General features: G+C 42.0%; 1 protein-coding gene across 4 annotated transcripts in view; it reads left to right on the forward strand.

Annotated features, from left to right (window-relative positions):
- The first annotated feature begins 6,908 nt into the window (after positions 1–6,908).
- LOC117724589 (solute carrier family 5 member 4B) overlaps positions 6,909–13,310 on the forward strand; it is a 50,882-nt gene continuing 44,480 nt past the window's right edge. For 2 of the 4 annotated variants that reach the window (XM_034524489.2, XM_034524490.2), the window contains exons 1-5: positions 6,909–7,051; positions 7,670–7,741; positions 8,958–9,062; positions 10,694–10,753; positions 13,150–13,254. In XM_034524489.2, coding sequence (XP_034380380.1) covers positions 6,917–7,051; positions 7,670–7,741; positions 8,958–9,062; positions 10,694–10,753; positions 13,150–13,254 — 477 coding nt within the window. In that variant the 5' untranslated portion in view covers positions 6,909–6,916. Of the gene's footprint in view, positions 7,052–7,669; positions 7,776–8,957; positions 9,063–10,693; positions 10,754–13,094; positions 13,255–13,310 lie in introns of those variants that run through there. The other 2 variants (XM_076916493.1, XM_076916495.1) reach the window with 2 other exon arrangements.

Consider the following 13,310-nt stretch of genomic DNA (forward strand, 5'->3'; position numbering starts at 1 on the left):
TTTGTAAAATCTGAGAATTAGCAATATCTAAAAATGGAGCACTTTTAAGCAATTACAAACCATGAGCTATATACTGGCTATGAGTATACAAACTGAAAGCTTGTTTTTTTTTCGCATTTCAAACAGTGTCTACAGCACATAATTCAATTATTTGTGCTGAAGCAGGGGGAAACTTAAGAAAATGAACATGTGATCCAATTATATATACTGTCTTCCTATTAGGTGAGCTGTCTGTAAATATTTTCTGCTTTGAATATTTTCTGGAGCAACAAGCATGCCCCAAAATTTTAAGCTCATTGTATGAGTGTGAAGGCTTGCATTAAAATTTCTTCAGAGAGATCAATTAATAAAATACCATATAATGAATAATTTACACTGAAAGATTCAAACTATTAACTCCTTGTATTAAAGCAACAACAAATTTTTACATAATGAAAGGCTATTAGTAATTCATTGAGGCAAAACTTTCTAGTGATAGTGCTTCATGGGCTCTCAAAAATTAGAAGTATTCTCACTGAAAGCACACTTTTCACCTTCAGCAGAATGTAAAGGGTCAGTATAAAAACACTCTTCTAAATCTATAATAACTCTATATGTGTTTCCTGGAATGGCAGCTGGAGTAGGCAAGTCAGGCTATAATGCCCCACAAGTTTTATAAATCTTAAGTTTGAACTTTGTTTTGGATTAATGGAATAACCAATCCCTTGTAACTGAGTGAGGGAATCGGATAAAGGCCAAGTTGAAGGCCAATCTTGTCCTCTCTTACTCTTTGATCAATTCTTTTATTAGCAGGCACAGCTATGCCATGGAGGGAAACAGGCATAATTTTAATTTCTCCAGCATGATCATTATATAACTCCTGAATCATAAACTGTCTGTTGTGAATGTCTTTGGGTCTGAGGCTGACCTTTCCTCCCCAAGGAAGAAGCAAGGCAATAAACTAATTCCAGAAAACAGCTTTCTAAGGGCTACTCAGGGTGACCATGACAAAAGAAATGTCACACAAGCTTCTGCTGAGCCCATTCTGAGCTTTGTCTTAACTCAAATGTGAAAGTTTTTAATCTGGGTCTATTTCCTGATGCCTGGCCCAACAATTATCCTTCCTGCACTGAGGACAGATTCCAGGGGAATGATTCTGTTATCTGTCTATGCCTCTATTTTTTGGACCGTCTTTCCTAAAATGATCTATGTCCCCACACTTAGAACATTCCTTATCACCTCAGCACTGTGAAAGCATGGCTTGGAGTGTAGTTAGCATTCTCATAAGCCAATTGTATAACAAAAGGAATTCCTGCTCCAGGGTCTCTAAAAATTCTACCAGCCCTTTTAGCAGCCTATCTACAAATTCCTGAAATGGTTCATAGGGCCTTGTTTGATCCCAGATAAAACTCCCACTGAGATCTCCTTTTCAATCTTGGGAGCTAAAGTTGACTCTACCACTCTATCTAATAAAGCTGTAAAAGTGGAAGCAGGGCTATACTGTGCTACAGCTGTTTTTAACTCTTATTATTCTTGCAATCATCTCCACCTGCTCTATCCTCTTCTCAACCATAAACATGAGTGAGTCAAATTTTTTTGAGCTCATGATTGAACTGCCAACTGCAGCCAATGGAACGTTGGCAGTTTAACTATATTTTAAAGTTTGTTTTGCAATATTAGAGTGTAACCATAATTTTGTGAAACAAAATTAATTTTTAACAATGCAAACAATCTGTTTTCTCTAAAATCAAAACCAAATGCATTACAAGGTTTGGCTGCCAGTTCTTATATATGAATGTATGATAGTGCAGCTTTTGATATCTCATTAAAGAGCATTGTTTTAAATTTTATCCTTTATACATCTGGTTCCTGAATGACTCCAACCCTGAGTTACCAGTTTTAAACCAACTTTCTGTTACCAAAGTTGCAAATTTTTAATCATACCCAATAATTTATAGGCAAATAATCTATAATCAAGACATACAGAACATTTTTATACTTTTAAAACCAGTTTAAAAAAAGAAGTGGCTATACATCTTATATATTTTATCCAAACAAATTTTTCTTACTTTTTCTAGCTGGAATTTCAAGAGAAAAGCACCTTGTTTAACCATTTTTTTCTGAACATGAAACATAGAACAACAATCATTCAAGTGATGAAAGAAAAACAGACAATTGACACAGGTGGACACATTGGTGCACAAAGGACAGACAATAGACAGAGAAAGCAGAACTGAGGATCTCTCCCATAGAAGCCAGAGAAAAAGCAGGATAGTCTCCTGCTTTTCTCCTGCTCCCAGGAGGGCTCTAAAATAGCCTTTTTCATTTCTTTTGCTAACACAGCTGGAGAACAGAAAACTGTTTTAGCCCTTTCCCTCCCTCATCTTCAAGGTTTAATTTTTTATCTCCTTTTTAGGAGGTGTAGCATGTTTTCATCAATAGTCTCTTCTTGGGGAAACATCACCAATGAAATTTTTTAAAGATCTTTTTTCTTACTCCTTAATCCTCATGACTTGAGGGACTCCTTGAGACCCTTTAAGGCTTACTGTCTCCCATAGACAATATTCACACCTCCTATTCACCTCCTATTGACTCTATTACAAGGAAATCCTGGGTGTTTATAAGCACAAGCAGGAGAACACAGCTGAAGACCCTTTACCATGTACACCTTGCAGCTGGAGGCATTAAACAACAAAACAAGCTATGTGGGATCAACAAGATGTTTGTCAGAGTGTGCTCAGCTGTTGTAGGCTGTTGAAACACAAGTCTCTTATCAGGGTATATGGCTTGAGATGGCTGCAGATGATAGCCGCTTTCTGCTAAAAGTCAGCTCCCAACAACAACCAAGAACTATTATAAAGGACATTTAATTGGGGCTGGCTTACAGGTTCTGAGGTTCAGTCCATTATCACCAAGGCAAGAAGCACAGCAACATCCAGGCAGACATGGTTCTAGAGGAGCTGAGAGTTCTACATCTTCATCTGAAGGAAGTCAGGAGCAGACTGTTTTCAGGCAGCTAAGAGGAAGACCTCAAAGCCCATTCTCACAATGAAGCACTTCCTCCAGCAAGGCCAAACCTCCTAACAGTGCTACTTTCTGGGCCAAGCATATTCAAACCACCACAGATGGCTAGGCATCAAATGACGGTAAAGAAAGATTCAACCCATTAGATGTCTTTGAGGACTCAAAGTGGATGAGGAGGACTTCTACATCCTTTCCCTAGAAGCTCTGGAAGCTGACTGATACACAGACTGCATCAGCTTTCATCAACCACCTACTGAGTAACTAAACTGTCTTAGTTAGGCTTTCATGGCTGTGAAGAGACTACATGACCGAGGCAACTCTTATAAAAGAAAACATTTCATCTGGGCTGGCTTAGTTTCAGAGGTTCAGTCCATTATCATCATGGAGAGAAGCATGGCAGGATGCAGGCAGATATGGTGCTGGAGGAGCTGAGAGTTCTGCATCTTGATCTGAAGTCAGCCAGAAGGAGGCTCTGAATCCACACTGGGTATGGTGTGTGGAGGTTGAGCATGGGACCTAACAGCCCACCCACACAGTGACATACTTTCTCCAACAAGCCCACACCTCCTAATAGTGCTACTCCCTATGGTCAAGCATGAAACCCATGAATGTATGGGGATCAAACCTATTCAGACCACCACATGGACTCTTTCTTATTAATCCTCCCATTCCAATGCAGTGTCACCACTTGCCTTTATCTCTTGCTGTGACCTCCTCCTAGCTGCCTGAAAACAGTCTTTTCCTAGCTGCCTTCAGATCAAGACGTAGAACTCTCAGCTCCTCCATCACCATGTCTGCCTGGATGCTGCCCTTACCATGACACTGTCAGAGATTGCCCCCTGCTGTTGGAACTTGTGATAAAAGGTTTCCCTTAGTATGCTTCTATATTTTTTGGCTAGGAAGTGTAACTTTTGAATGTCACTACCGACCAGTCCCCTCTTGTGACTTCACAGGCTGTCTGCTTTCACTCAATTAGTTGGTGGATGTCACCACACTCCTTTCTCTAGCTAGGGAAGGGTTTCTATATGTCATATATATGCTTTATATACATTTATACATATATGTAGGTGTCTCTCTCTGTTGAGAGCCACACTGCCCCACGTTTTGGGGCTAAGTGCTCTCGTCAAGAGAGAGAGTGGGGATGGAAGGGCAAGAGACTCGAAGAATGGAGACAAGACCGGGTGTGTGGTCAAGTCTGGGTACTCCTTTATTTTCCCTATTCCCTATTACAAGAAAATCCTGGGTATTTATAAGCACAAGCAGGGGAACACAGATGAAAACATTTTACCACATGCACCATGCAGCTGGGGTCACTAAACAGCAAAACAAACTATGTGGGATAAACAAGATATTTATCAGAGTGTGCTTCAGCTGTTGTAGGCTTTTGAAAAACAAGTCTCTCATCAGGGTATATGGTTCCAGATGGCTGCAAAGTTGATCTAGCCGCTTTCTGCTAAAAGTCGGCTCCCAACATCTCTCCAAATTCCAAGGCCAGCAGAGTTATGACCCACATGTGGCAAAAAGAAAATCCATTCAACATGGTTTGGTAGAATGTGTTGGTTCAAATTTCTAGAGTGTGACCCTGGGCAGCTTATTTTAGATATATTCAAGTGTAGTAAACTTTGGGGGAAAGTTTCCTGATGTAACACAATCCTCCCTGAACAAGGAGGCATAAGTACACTGAACATGAACACTTCTCAAAGTAGATGTTACGTCTTCCATGAAGATGGGTTCTCGAGATGGGCTACATGCATTGTCTTAAGGGTTTAGGGGACAATCTGGTGTGATGCCAGTCACACTGATAGTGGAGGTCACTTGGGCTCTTAGTGGCCTCTGCTTTGGGAGCTTGGGGGAGGCCATGGCTGTACAGATAATGCAAAAGTCATCTAGACCATTAGCCATCCCCAGTTCGACTCATGGGAGTTTGTTATGATCTGGCCCTTTAGAGAGCACAGATCACCAGGCTATTAGCCACTTCCATTCCCAGGCTTATGGGTGGAAAAGCAAGTTATATGTTTCATTGAAGAGACAATCCTATGTGTGTGTGTTTGGGTGTGTGTGTCTATCTATCTATCTATCTATCTATCTATCTATCTATCTATCTACACTTGCGTGATTTATGTATATATGCTTTAAATATATTCAACCACATGTATCCAATATATATAGTCAACTACAAACACACACACAGACACACACACACACACGTCCAACAAATCTGTTTTGAAAAATGATTAGAAGTCCTGAGCTCTTATAGGAGAGGATTCCTATTTCCTCGACTCGTATCATTAACCCAGACAGCCAATATCATCTTCTGATGTCTGCATATCCATCAATTAAACTTGAACAATGATTGCCCACAATAATTAAAAAAAAAAGATATAGAATAAGCCATAGACCAAATTTTAAAAGTTTTGGATGCCCCCATTCAGGCTTGGAATGGTTAGAGCCCAGCTAGATCATTGGGAGGATGTTTTTCAAGTTGTGGAAGATTCAAGATTCTGAAAAGTGTCATGTTTTTAACATTAGGGACTTGTTTGGTTCTTCCCCGTGTGGTTCCCTCGGTCAAGAGGTCTGTGTTCAGCTTTATTGAGACCTCTGTTGAAACCAAATACTCATGTGAAGATGCTGTGAAAACAATAGCCCCAAGTCAGGATGATGTTCTTGGACCACCAAAGGATGGACTCCAGTGGGGCTCCTTGGACAGCAAAAGAAAAGAAAAACCGGGAAACAGCCACACCAACTGAACAATGTCCATAAACTTGACTCCATCTTTCCTGTAAGCCTCCTCCACCTTGTTTAGTAGGCTTTTCCAGAGACCTTGAAAGAAGGAAAATGCAGTTGCCAGGTGACCTGGTCTCTGCCATAATGTTTATGTGAGACCTTGTTAGACTGACAATAGCCCTCTCTTCTTCCACATCCAGGCCTTTTTTTTTTTTTTTTTTTTTTTTTTTTTTTTTTTTTTTTTATCACACACTGGGGTTTAAAAATAACTAATGAAAGCTGGAGAGATGGCTCAGTGGTTAAGAGCACTGACTGCTCTTCCAGAGGTCCTGAGTTTAATTCCCAGCAACCACATGGTGGCTCACAACCATCTGAAATAAGATCCAATGTCCTCTTCTGGTATGTCTGAAGACAGCTACAGTGTACTCATAGACATACATATAAGAAATAAATTTAAAAAGTCAACATATAAAAGAATAACTAATGAAATTATGAGTTATCATGTACGGAGGCAAAGTAGCAAAAAATCACAGTTAAAAAGCTCTATTACAGCCTACGAGTCCTCTGGTTCTTTTGAGCGTGGGAACTGGCCAATGAATGTGCCACCGTACATACAAGTTGTTCCTGGAAAGAGCATTGAAGTCCCATTTTTTAAAAATCAGAATTCCACAACAGCACGGTCTTCAACTATGATATAAATTTCATTCAAAATATAAGAGAAATATAGTATGTTGGAAACCTTGAAATAAATAAAGAATTAACTTTATTTTCAAGAGATAACTCTTTTGCCAGAGAGAACACTGTATGTTTTATAAGGAGCCTTTGCCCAGTGCCTGCTCTGTTCTGCTCTTTGTGTCTTCCCTTCACTTCCTTACTCTCTTCCTAGTCTGCAGCTGAACCTGTTCAGTCTTGAATGCGCAGTCTTTCCCGTCAGTGAACACTCTGTACATCAATTTCAATTTGCACCCTATTTCTGATTTTTATCCCTTACTCTTACACACTACCAATAACACAACTGATGAAGGGCCAAGGTCCCAGAGCTTGAATACAGAGCAGAGGTTTAAGGTCCATGCATCCAAGACCTGCCCTGACACCTTGCTCCATTTGCCTGAGGGTTGATCATTAATCCAGTGCCTACATAAAGACAGGAGGAGGCATCCTTAGGAAGGGACCAGAACCTCCTGAAGCCATGGCTACCACATTAAGTCCCAGCACCACGTCTCGGACTGAGGAGCCTCCTGTAGTGTCAGAGCGCATTCGGAATGCTGCTGACATCTCTGTCATTGTCATCTACTTCACAGCGGTGCTAGCTGTGGGGCTGTGGGTATGTGAGAACCACACCAGCTTCTGGGTGGGCACGGTGCTTGGGGGACAGTGTCTTAGGGTGCAAGAGGTGTGTCATGATAAACTGAGACGGTGGTAGGTTGTTACTAACATCATTGTCTTTCTGTTTGGATGCTCTTCTGGTAGAAGTGCCAAGTGGGCTCATTTCTAAGGCAACACACTTAGTTATTTGAATAGAGGGAGGGCCGGGAATAACAGATACAGTCTGTTTGCATCTTCAGCATCTGGCAAAGAGAGGGAAAAACATATGATCTCATTTTCTTTATTTTATTTATTGCTTGAGTTTCTGACTTGGTGAGTTGGCCACTTAAGTCATTTGTCTTCTCTCCGTTCGTTTTCAGTATTGAATTCTGTGCTGCAAATTTTCACCCAACACTCGACAGCACATTTCTTATCATTTCCACAGCTGACAGAAACCAGCTGCTTTTCAGAGAGGATGGTGTCTTAAACTCCTCCTGGTCCTTGTACTTGGCTGAAAATTGGTCCATGCAGCACTTCCTGGAGAGTGTGTCTACTGCTCACACCCTGGCCCGTGTGGCTGGGGCCTGAGATGCACCTGCTGCTCTTTAACCCCCTTCTTTTCTTCCTTCCTTCTCAGGCAATGCTGAGAAGCAACAGAGGCACTGTTGGAGGCTTCTTCCTGGCTGGTCGTGACATGGCCTGGTGGCCAGTAAGTGGGCCCGAGATTGCCGGGAATAAATGGGGTGCGTGCGTGTGTGCACGTAATCTTAAATACATTAATCAAACCTGCTCAGGCTATGGAATGTCACATGTACGTGTGCTTTCAGAGTTGGTTGGTTGTAATTGGATGACCAATTGCATGGTTTTTATTGGGGAGAACTATTTCTCCAGATCTTATCATCTCTTAGTTGCCTGTAGTTCTCTATCCAGGTTCAAGGCCTCATGAGATTTCCTCCCTCCATAATGCCCTGTCTACTGGTGGTGCCCTTCTTCAGGTCATGTTCAGGAGGCCATGTTGGTAAGATTCCATAAGTATAGGTTCTCTGACATTTCTAGGAGATATATGCTCATAGAAAATGTCTTCTTCCTCTGGCTCTTACAATCTTTCCAACCCTTCTTCAGCATGGATCCCCACACCTCAGCTGCAAGGGTTGGGCTGTAGATGGAACAGTTGGCCCTGGGCTCTACAACTCTGTATTTTGATCAGTTGTGGTTTTCTGTCATGGATAAGACCTCTCTTGACTTGTGAGTCTTAAGAACAGAAGACAGAACTACATAGAGGGAGATAAGTGGAAAGAATGGTCTATGATGGAGGTCGGAGAAGAAGCCCCTCATTCTGGAGTATGAAGTCCTTAAGACTGATTTAAGTTGCAACGTCTGATAAAGAGCACTAGCAGTTTTGGCCAAAGACGGGCTCGTTTCACAGACCACTGAATAGTCAAAGTGCCCTTAAGGAAGGTTCAATAAGCTTGTCTGATGAGCAAAATTGTAAGTGCATTCATTAGACTGTGTATGCTGCATAATATTCAACAACACAACCCTGCCATTGCAACACGATCAATAGTAAAACCACCAAGCATAATTATCTTCCAAAATGTTACCACTCTTGTCATTTTTTAAAGCAAGTTCCCGAGTCAAAAGCCTTAAGTAACATCCTTCAGGCAGTCATGTTGAAGAGCAATTAGACTTGTTCTATGTCATGCAAGAATGCACTCTCACCAATAGGCCAACATCAAAATTCATTAGGTGCAATAGCTCCAGACATTCCACCCAAACGATAAAGAATCTACATTCTTCTAACCAGCTCATGGGACTTTCTCCAAAACAGACCACATATTAGGATACAAAGCACCAATTTCTATCTACTGTCAGTAAGTCTACTTTGGATCTCTTAACTCCAGCCACAATCTCTGATTGCATTTCAGATGGGCGCCTCTCTCTTTGCCAGTAACATTGGCAGTAACCACTTCGTGGGCTTGGCTGGAACAGGAGCGGCTTCAGGAATCGCTATTGCAGCTGTGGAATGGAATGTAAGCGGTGCCCAAAGTTCTCCTTTAAACAAAGGCCGTATCAAGTTATTTCAGTCAAACTCATATTCTAGATATTCTGAAAGGCGTGTACAGGATGTACTCCTCTTTGATTTTCTTTCTGCTTCTCTTTCTGTTAGTCCCCCTTTTCCCTTAAGCATCCCTAACCCAGTGACCACATCACTACCTCCCTGTGTCCAGTCTTCTGAAGTTACCCCTCACAAAACCATAGTCTCTAAGACTCAATGTTCTCTATCATTTCCCCATTGATCAATTGTAATGGCAATATTCTCTCTCCTTCCTAGAACCCATATTCCTAGCCATCAATTATATAAAATATGAAATAAGTGGTTACCCCTTGTAAGAAGCTTCTAGATGAACTCAGCAGTGTACAATACACTGGGAGAAAATTCTGCATATTGTTTAGGTTTTGCACCTTGGGGTGTGGCTCATAAATAGTGGAGAGGACCTGGCACATGCTTCAGGAACTTGATCTTATCTCCCCCCACCCCAACCCAGTATTTTCACATGTCGTGTGTATGCATACAGGCACTACAGATGAGAGGAAGACACAAGTGTAGCATAAAGTCAGACCATGGTCTTAGTTTAGACAGACCATCCCTAGGTGGACTTAGGAATGACTAAGGATCATCACAGATACCTTTGCTCTGCCATTATATATTTCTTCTCATCTTACATCAGTAGCAGGAGATCCTGCAGTGTATATACCCAGCCCCCAGATGTGCCCTTTGGCCAGAGTTTGATCCTGATAGCACCACAGACTTTGCCTCTAGAGTCACGTTTAGATGGCCTTCTTGGGTGTGACTCTTAGGATTCTGCTCAGCTCTTCCCTTTTAGCCTGGCATGTGGCACTGTGCTTGCCTCACCTCTATGAGGTGTGGTTTCTACCTCTATAAGATAAGGAGAACTGCCTAAAGTAGCCGTCATCACTTGCTGTTGAAGCAACGCAGTCACACCTGTCAAGAACCTGCAAACACATGGTCAATGTTTGGTTGTGTCTTGGCTATTGTTTTGTCTGAGGAGTTATGATTAACCTCATCAAGAATCATCACAAAGTTTGAAATTTCCTTTTCATTGCTTTATCCACTCAAGAATATCATGTTCACAACCTGCCATCCAAGGCCAATCCTTTCTGATAAAAATTGGATGCTTTTCCAGTGGTCCAAGTAGGCCCAGTCTGTCATGTTTGTTGTCTGACAGTCTTTTCTCTCACAACTTGGGTCACGCCTATTTCTGAGAAAGTATTGGCCTCTGGGTCATAAACTCAGAGGAAAGGACATGATAGCTGTCCAAAGACCTCAACTGTTTCAGTGGGACAAGATTTAACAAAATAAGTTCTTACTGCAGTGTTTCTATGCCATGGTCCATGTCTCTATCAGCTGACCTCCAGATAATGCAAGGTCTCTCATGATGTTGAGCTTCTGTGTGGTTTCAATGGATCCCAACACCGTCATGTGAGGCACCAAAGCTGAACCTTGTGAAACCTTTGAGAGGCAAATCAAGTCATAGAATTTTGTCCATGCTGTCTGAAGAACGTGTCTTTCTCATAATATAAATGATGTCTCACAAGCAGTGCCTCTTTAACTTTGCTTTCTCTCCTTGGTCTCTTACAGGCCCTGCTTATGGTGCTGGTTCTTGGCTGGGTGTTTGTCCCCATCTACATCAAACCAGGGGTGAGTATTCACAGTCCAACAAATGAGCCATCTAGTTGGTTTTCTTCACTAACATCTTTGTAGTGAAACTCAATACTCAACCTTCTCATGGCCTACTGCTAAGAATATGCAGGTGACAAAGCCCCCATCCCTCCCCTGGAAGGGCTCAGAGCAGGATGTGGCCACAGATGGGCAAGAAATCTGTAAGGCTCTGTGTAATGGCCACTGTGCTTGTCTTTACCTGGCACAGGAACCTGAATCTAGGACCTTTCATGTGTTTTAAGGGAAGCTCATTAGAAGAAATCAGAAATGACCTGGCATTATCTCGAGGGGCATCACCCTTAGAGGCAGGAAAAAAAATCAGACCCAAGAGTGGTTGAGAATCCACACAGAAGCTAAACATCTTGAGGGACCTTGTGTTATCTGGAGGTCACTGAAAAATAGAGAGCATATGCAGGAAGTGGTTGGAAACAGAGGTGGGTCTGCATGGGTGGGGGAGGGGAGGGGATGTTCAACTGTAATAGCCATGTATTCTCTCACCCCTGGGAAGTGAGCAGCCCAGGCTTCCAGAAATGCAAGGTTCATGACCAGATTGATATTTTAGGAGGCACTAGTCAAATCAGTTGAGAGGACACCTCACACGAGCAATAGGCACATGGTAGACACTCTGAAAAAGACAGACATCATATTCATGATTTTATAGGAAGTAGGGAAAAGAGAAAGATAGAATCTCCTGGGTTAAAAGTAACACACTTGATACCAGATTCTAAAAGTAAGGGGTTGAAGAGAGAAGCGTAGGAACAATTTGAAGACCTGATGCTTCCTGTTCAGGCGGTGTGCAGCCTCCATTAGTGGGGCTAGAAATTACAGACAAGAGGCAAGTGATGGGTTAACAGGGGAAAAAGTGACTCAATTTAAAAATGGATGTTTGGTGCCTTTTGAGTACATCTTAGTGAATTTCATGTATCTATCAAAAGGCCAGAAAGAGAGTCCTTTATAAAGAAAACACGTTTATTTAGATCACAGTCATGGAGGTTAATCACTATTGTACCCAAAATGCTTTAGCCTCCACTGTATCAAAATATGGTACAGAAATGGAGAAGGAAATGGTTCCCTGGGGGGGGGGGAGTCAAGCATGGACCTCATCCTTGCTTTATGACGATCCATCTCTGAAGACCTCAGTCACTCCTATGAGAATAACATAACCCACCTGTGATGGTGGAGCTCCTGTTATCTGTCTTCCCACTCAGCTCTGCCTCATACCGATAGCACAGTCCAACATCCTCATGTGAGGCACTGAAACTGAACCTCCTGAGAACTTTGGGGAAAAACATCAAGTCATAGAATTCTATCTCTGGTCTCCAAAGAGTGTGTCTTTCTCATTATACAAAACATGCTCATTCTATGGCAGTGGTTCTAAAGTCTGAGGTCATTTTAGAAGCAGCTCAATTTCCAAAGTCTTATTGGAGACTCTGTTCCCAGAGTCTTAGGGTTGCTGTGACAAAACACCATAGTCGTAAACAACATGAGGAGGAAAGGGTTAATTTCACCCACAGGTCCACAGCACACTCCATCATTGAAGGAAGGCAAGGCAGGAACCTGAAGACAGGAAATAAAGCAGAGGCCATGGGGGAGTGCTGCTTATTTGATTGCTCACCATGGTTTTCTCCAGCCTTCTTGTTTCTATCATCCAGAACCATGGTCCCAGGAGTGGCAGAGCCTGTGGTGGGGTGGACACATCCACATCAATAATTAATTTTAAAAAATATACACAGGCTTGCCTACAGGGCCATCTGGTGGAAGCATTTTCTTGATTGAGGTTGTCCCTCTTCCCAAATGACTCTAAGTTGTATCGAGTTAACATAAAAGTAGCCAGCACAACACATAATGGTGGTTGCTTACTTACAAGTAATGTTGCTCTTAAATGTTGCAACACTATCAGTAAAAACAATATAAATGTGTATCTATCTATAAGTCATTTAGAGTTGTAGGTACTCAATGTCTACATATACATATAGGACAATAAACCCATACTAGGGCTGAGCATGGTAATATAGACCTATAACCCCAGAACTCAGGAATTACAAGCCAGAAGTTTGTGAGTTCAAGATCATCCTAGACTACATTGTTCGATTGTCTTAAGGAAGGTAGGAAGGAAAACTGGCTCACTTGGCAGGCAAGGAAAAGAGATATAAAACTATTTGTCAAAGGTCACAACTTGTAGTAAATGTTAGGAAGACATCGTAAGATGGTCTGTCTCCAGTCTGCATGATCATTTTAGCCTGTAACTCTACCATGAAGCTATGCCTTTCTTGTGTGGTTATTCCAACATACCTAATGCAAGGTTCTTAATTGTCCATAGGTGTTTAGCAGATGTAGACTCTGTGGAGAATTCCTGTTGATGACTGTCTCTGCAGGTGATGACCATGCCAGAGTATCTCAGGAAGCGGTTCGGTGGGAAGAGACTGCAGATTTACCTTTCTGTCCTCTCCCTCTTCATCATGGTGGCCATTCAAATTTCCGTGAGTTCCACACCTCCTGACAGCTTAGCTGTATGAGGTTCCTTGATAGAAAGACA

This window comes from Arvicanthis niloticus, chromosome 20 (assembly GCF_011762505.2).
Source record: "Arvicanthis niloticus isolate mArvNil1 chromosome 20, mArvNil1.pat.X, whole genome shotgun sequence".
In the NCBI taxonomy this organism is placed as follows: domain Eukaryota; kingdom Metazoa; phylum Chordata; class Mammalia; order Rodentia; family Muridae; genus Arvicanthis; species Arvicanthis niloticus.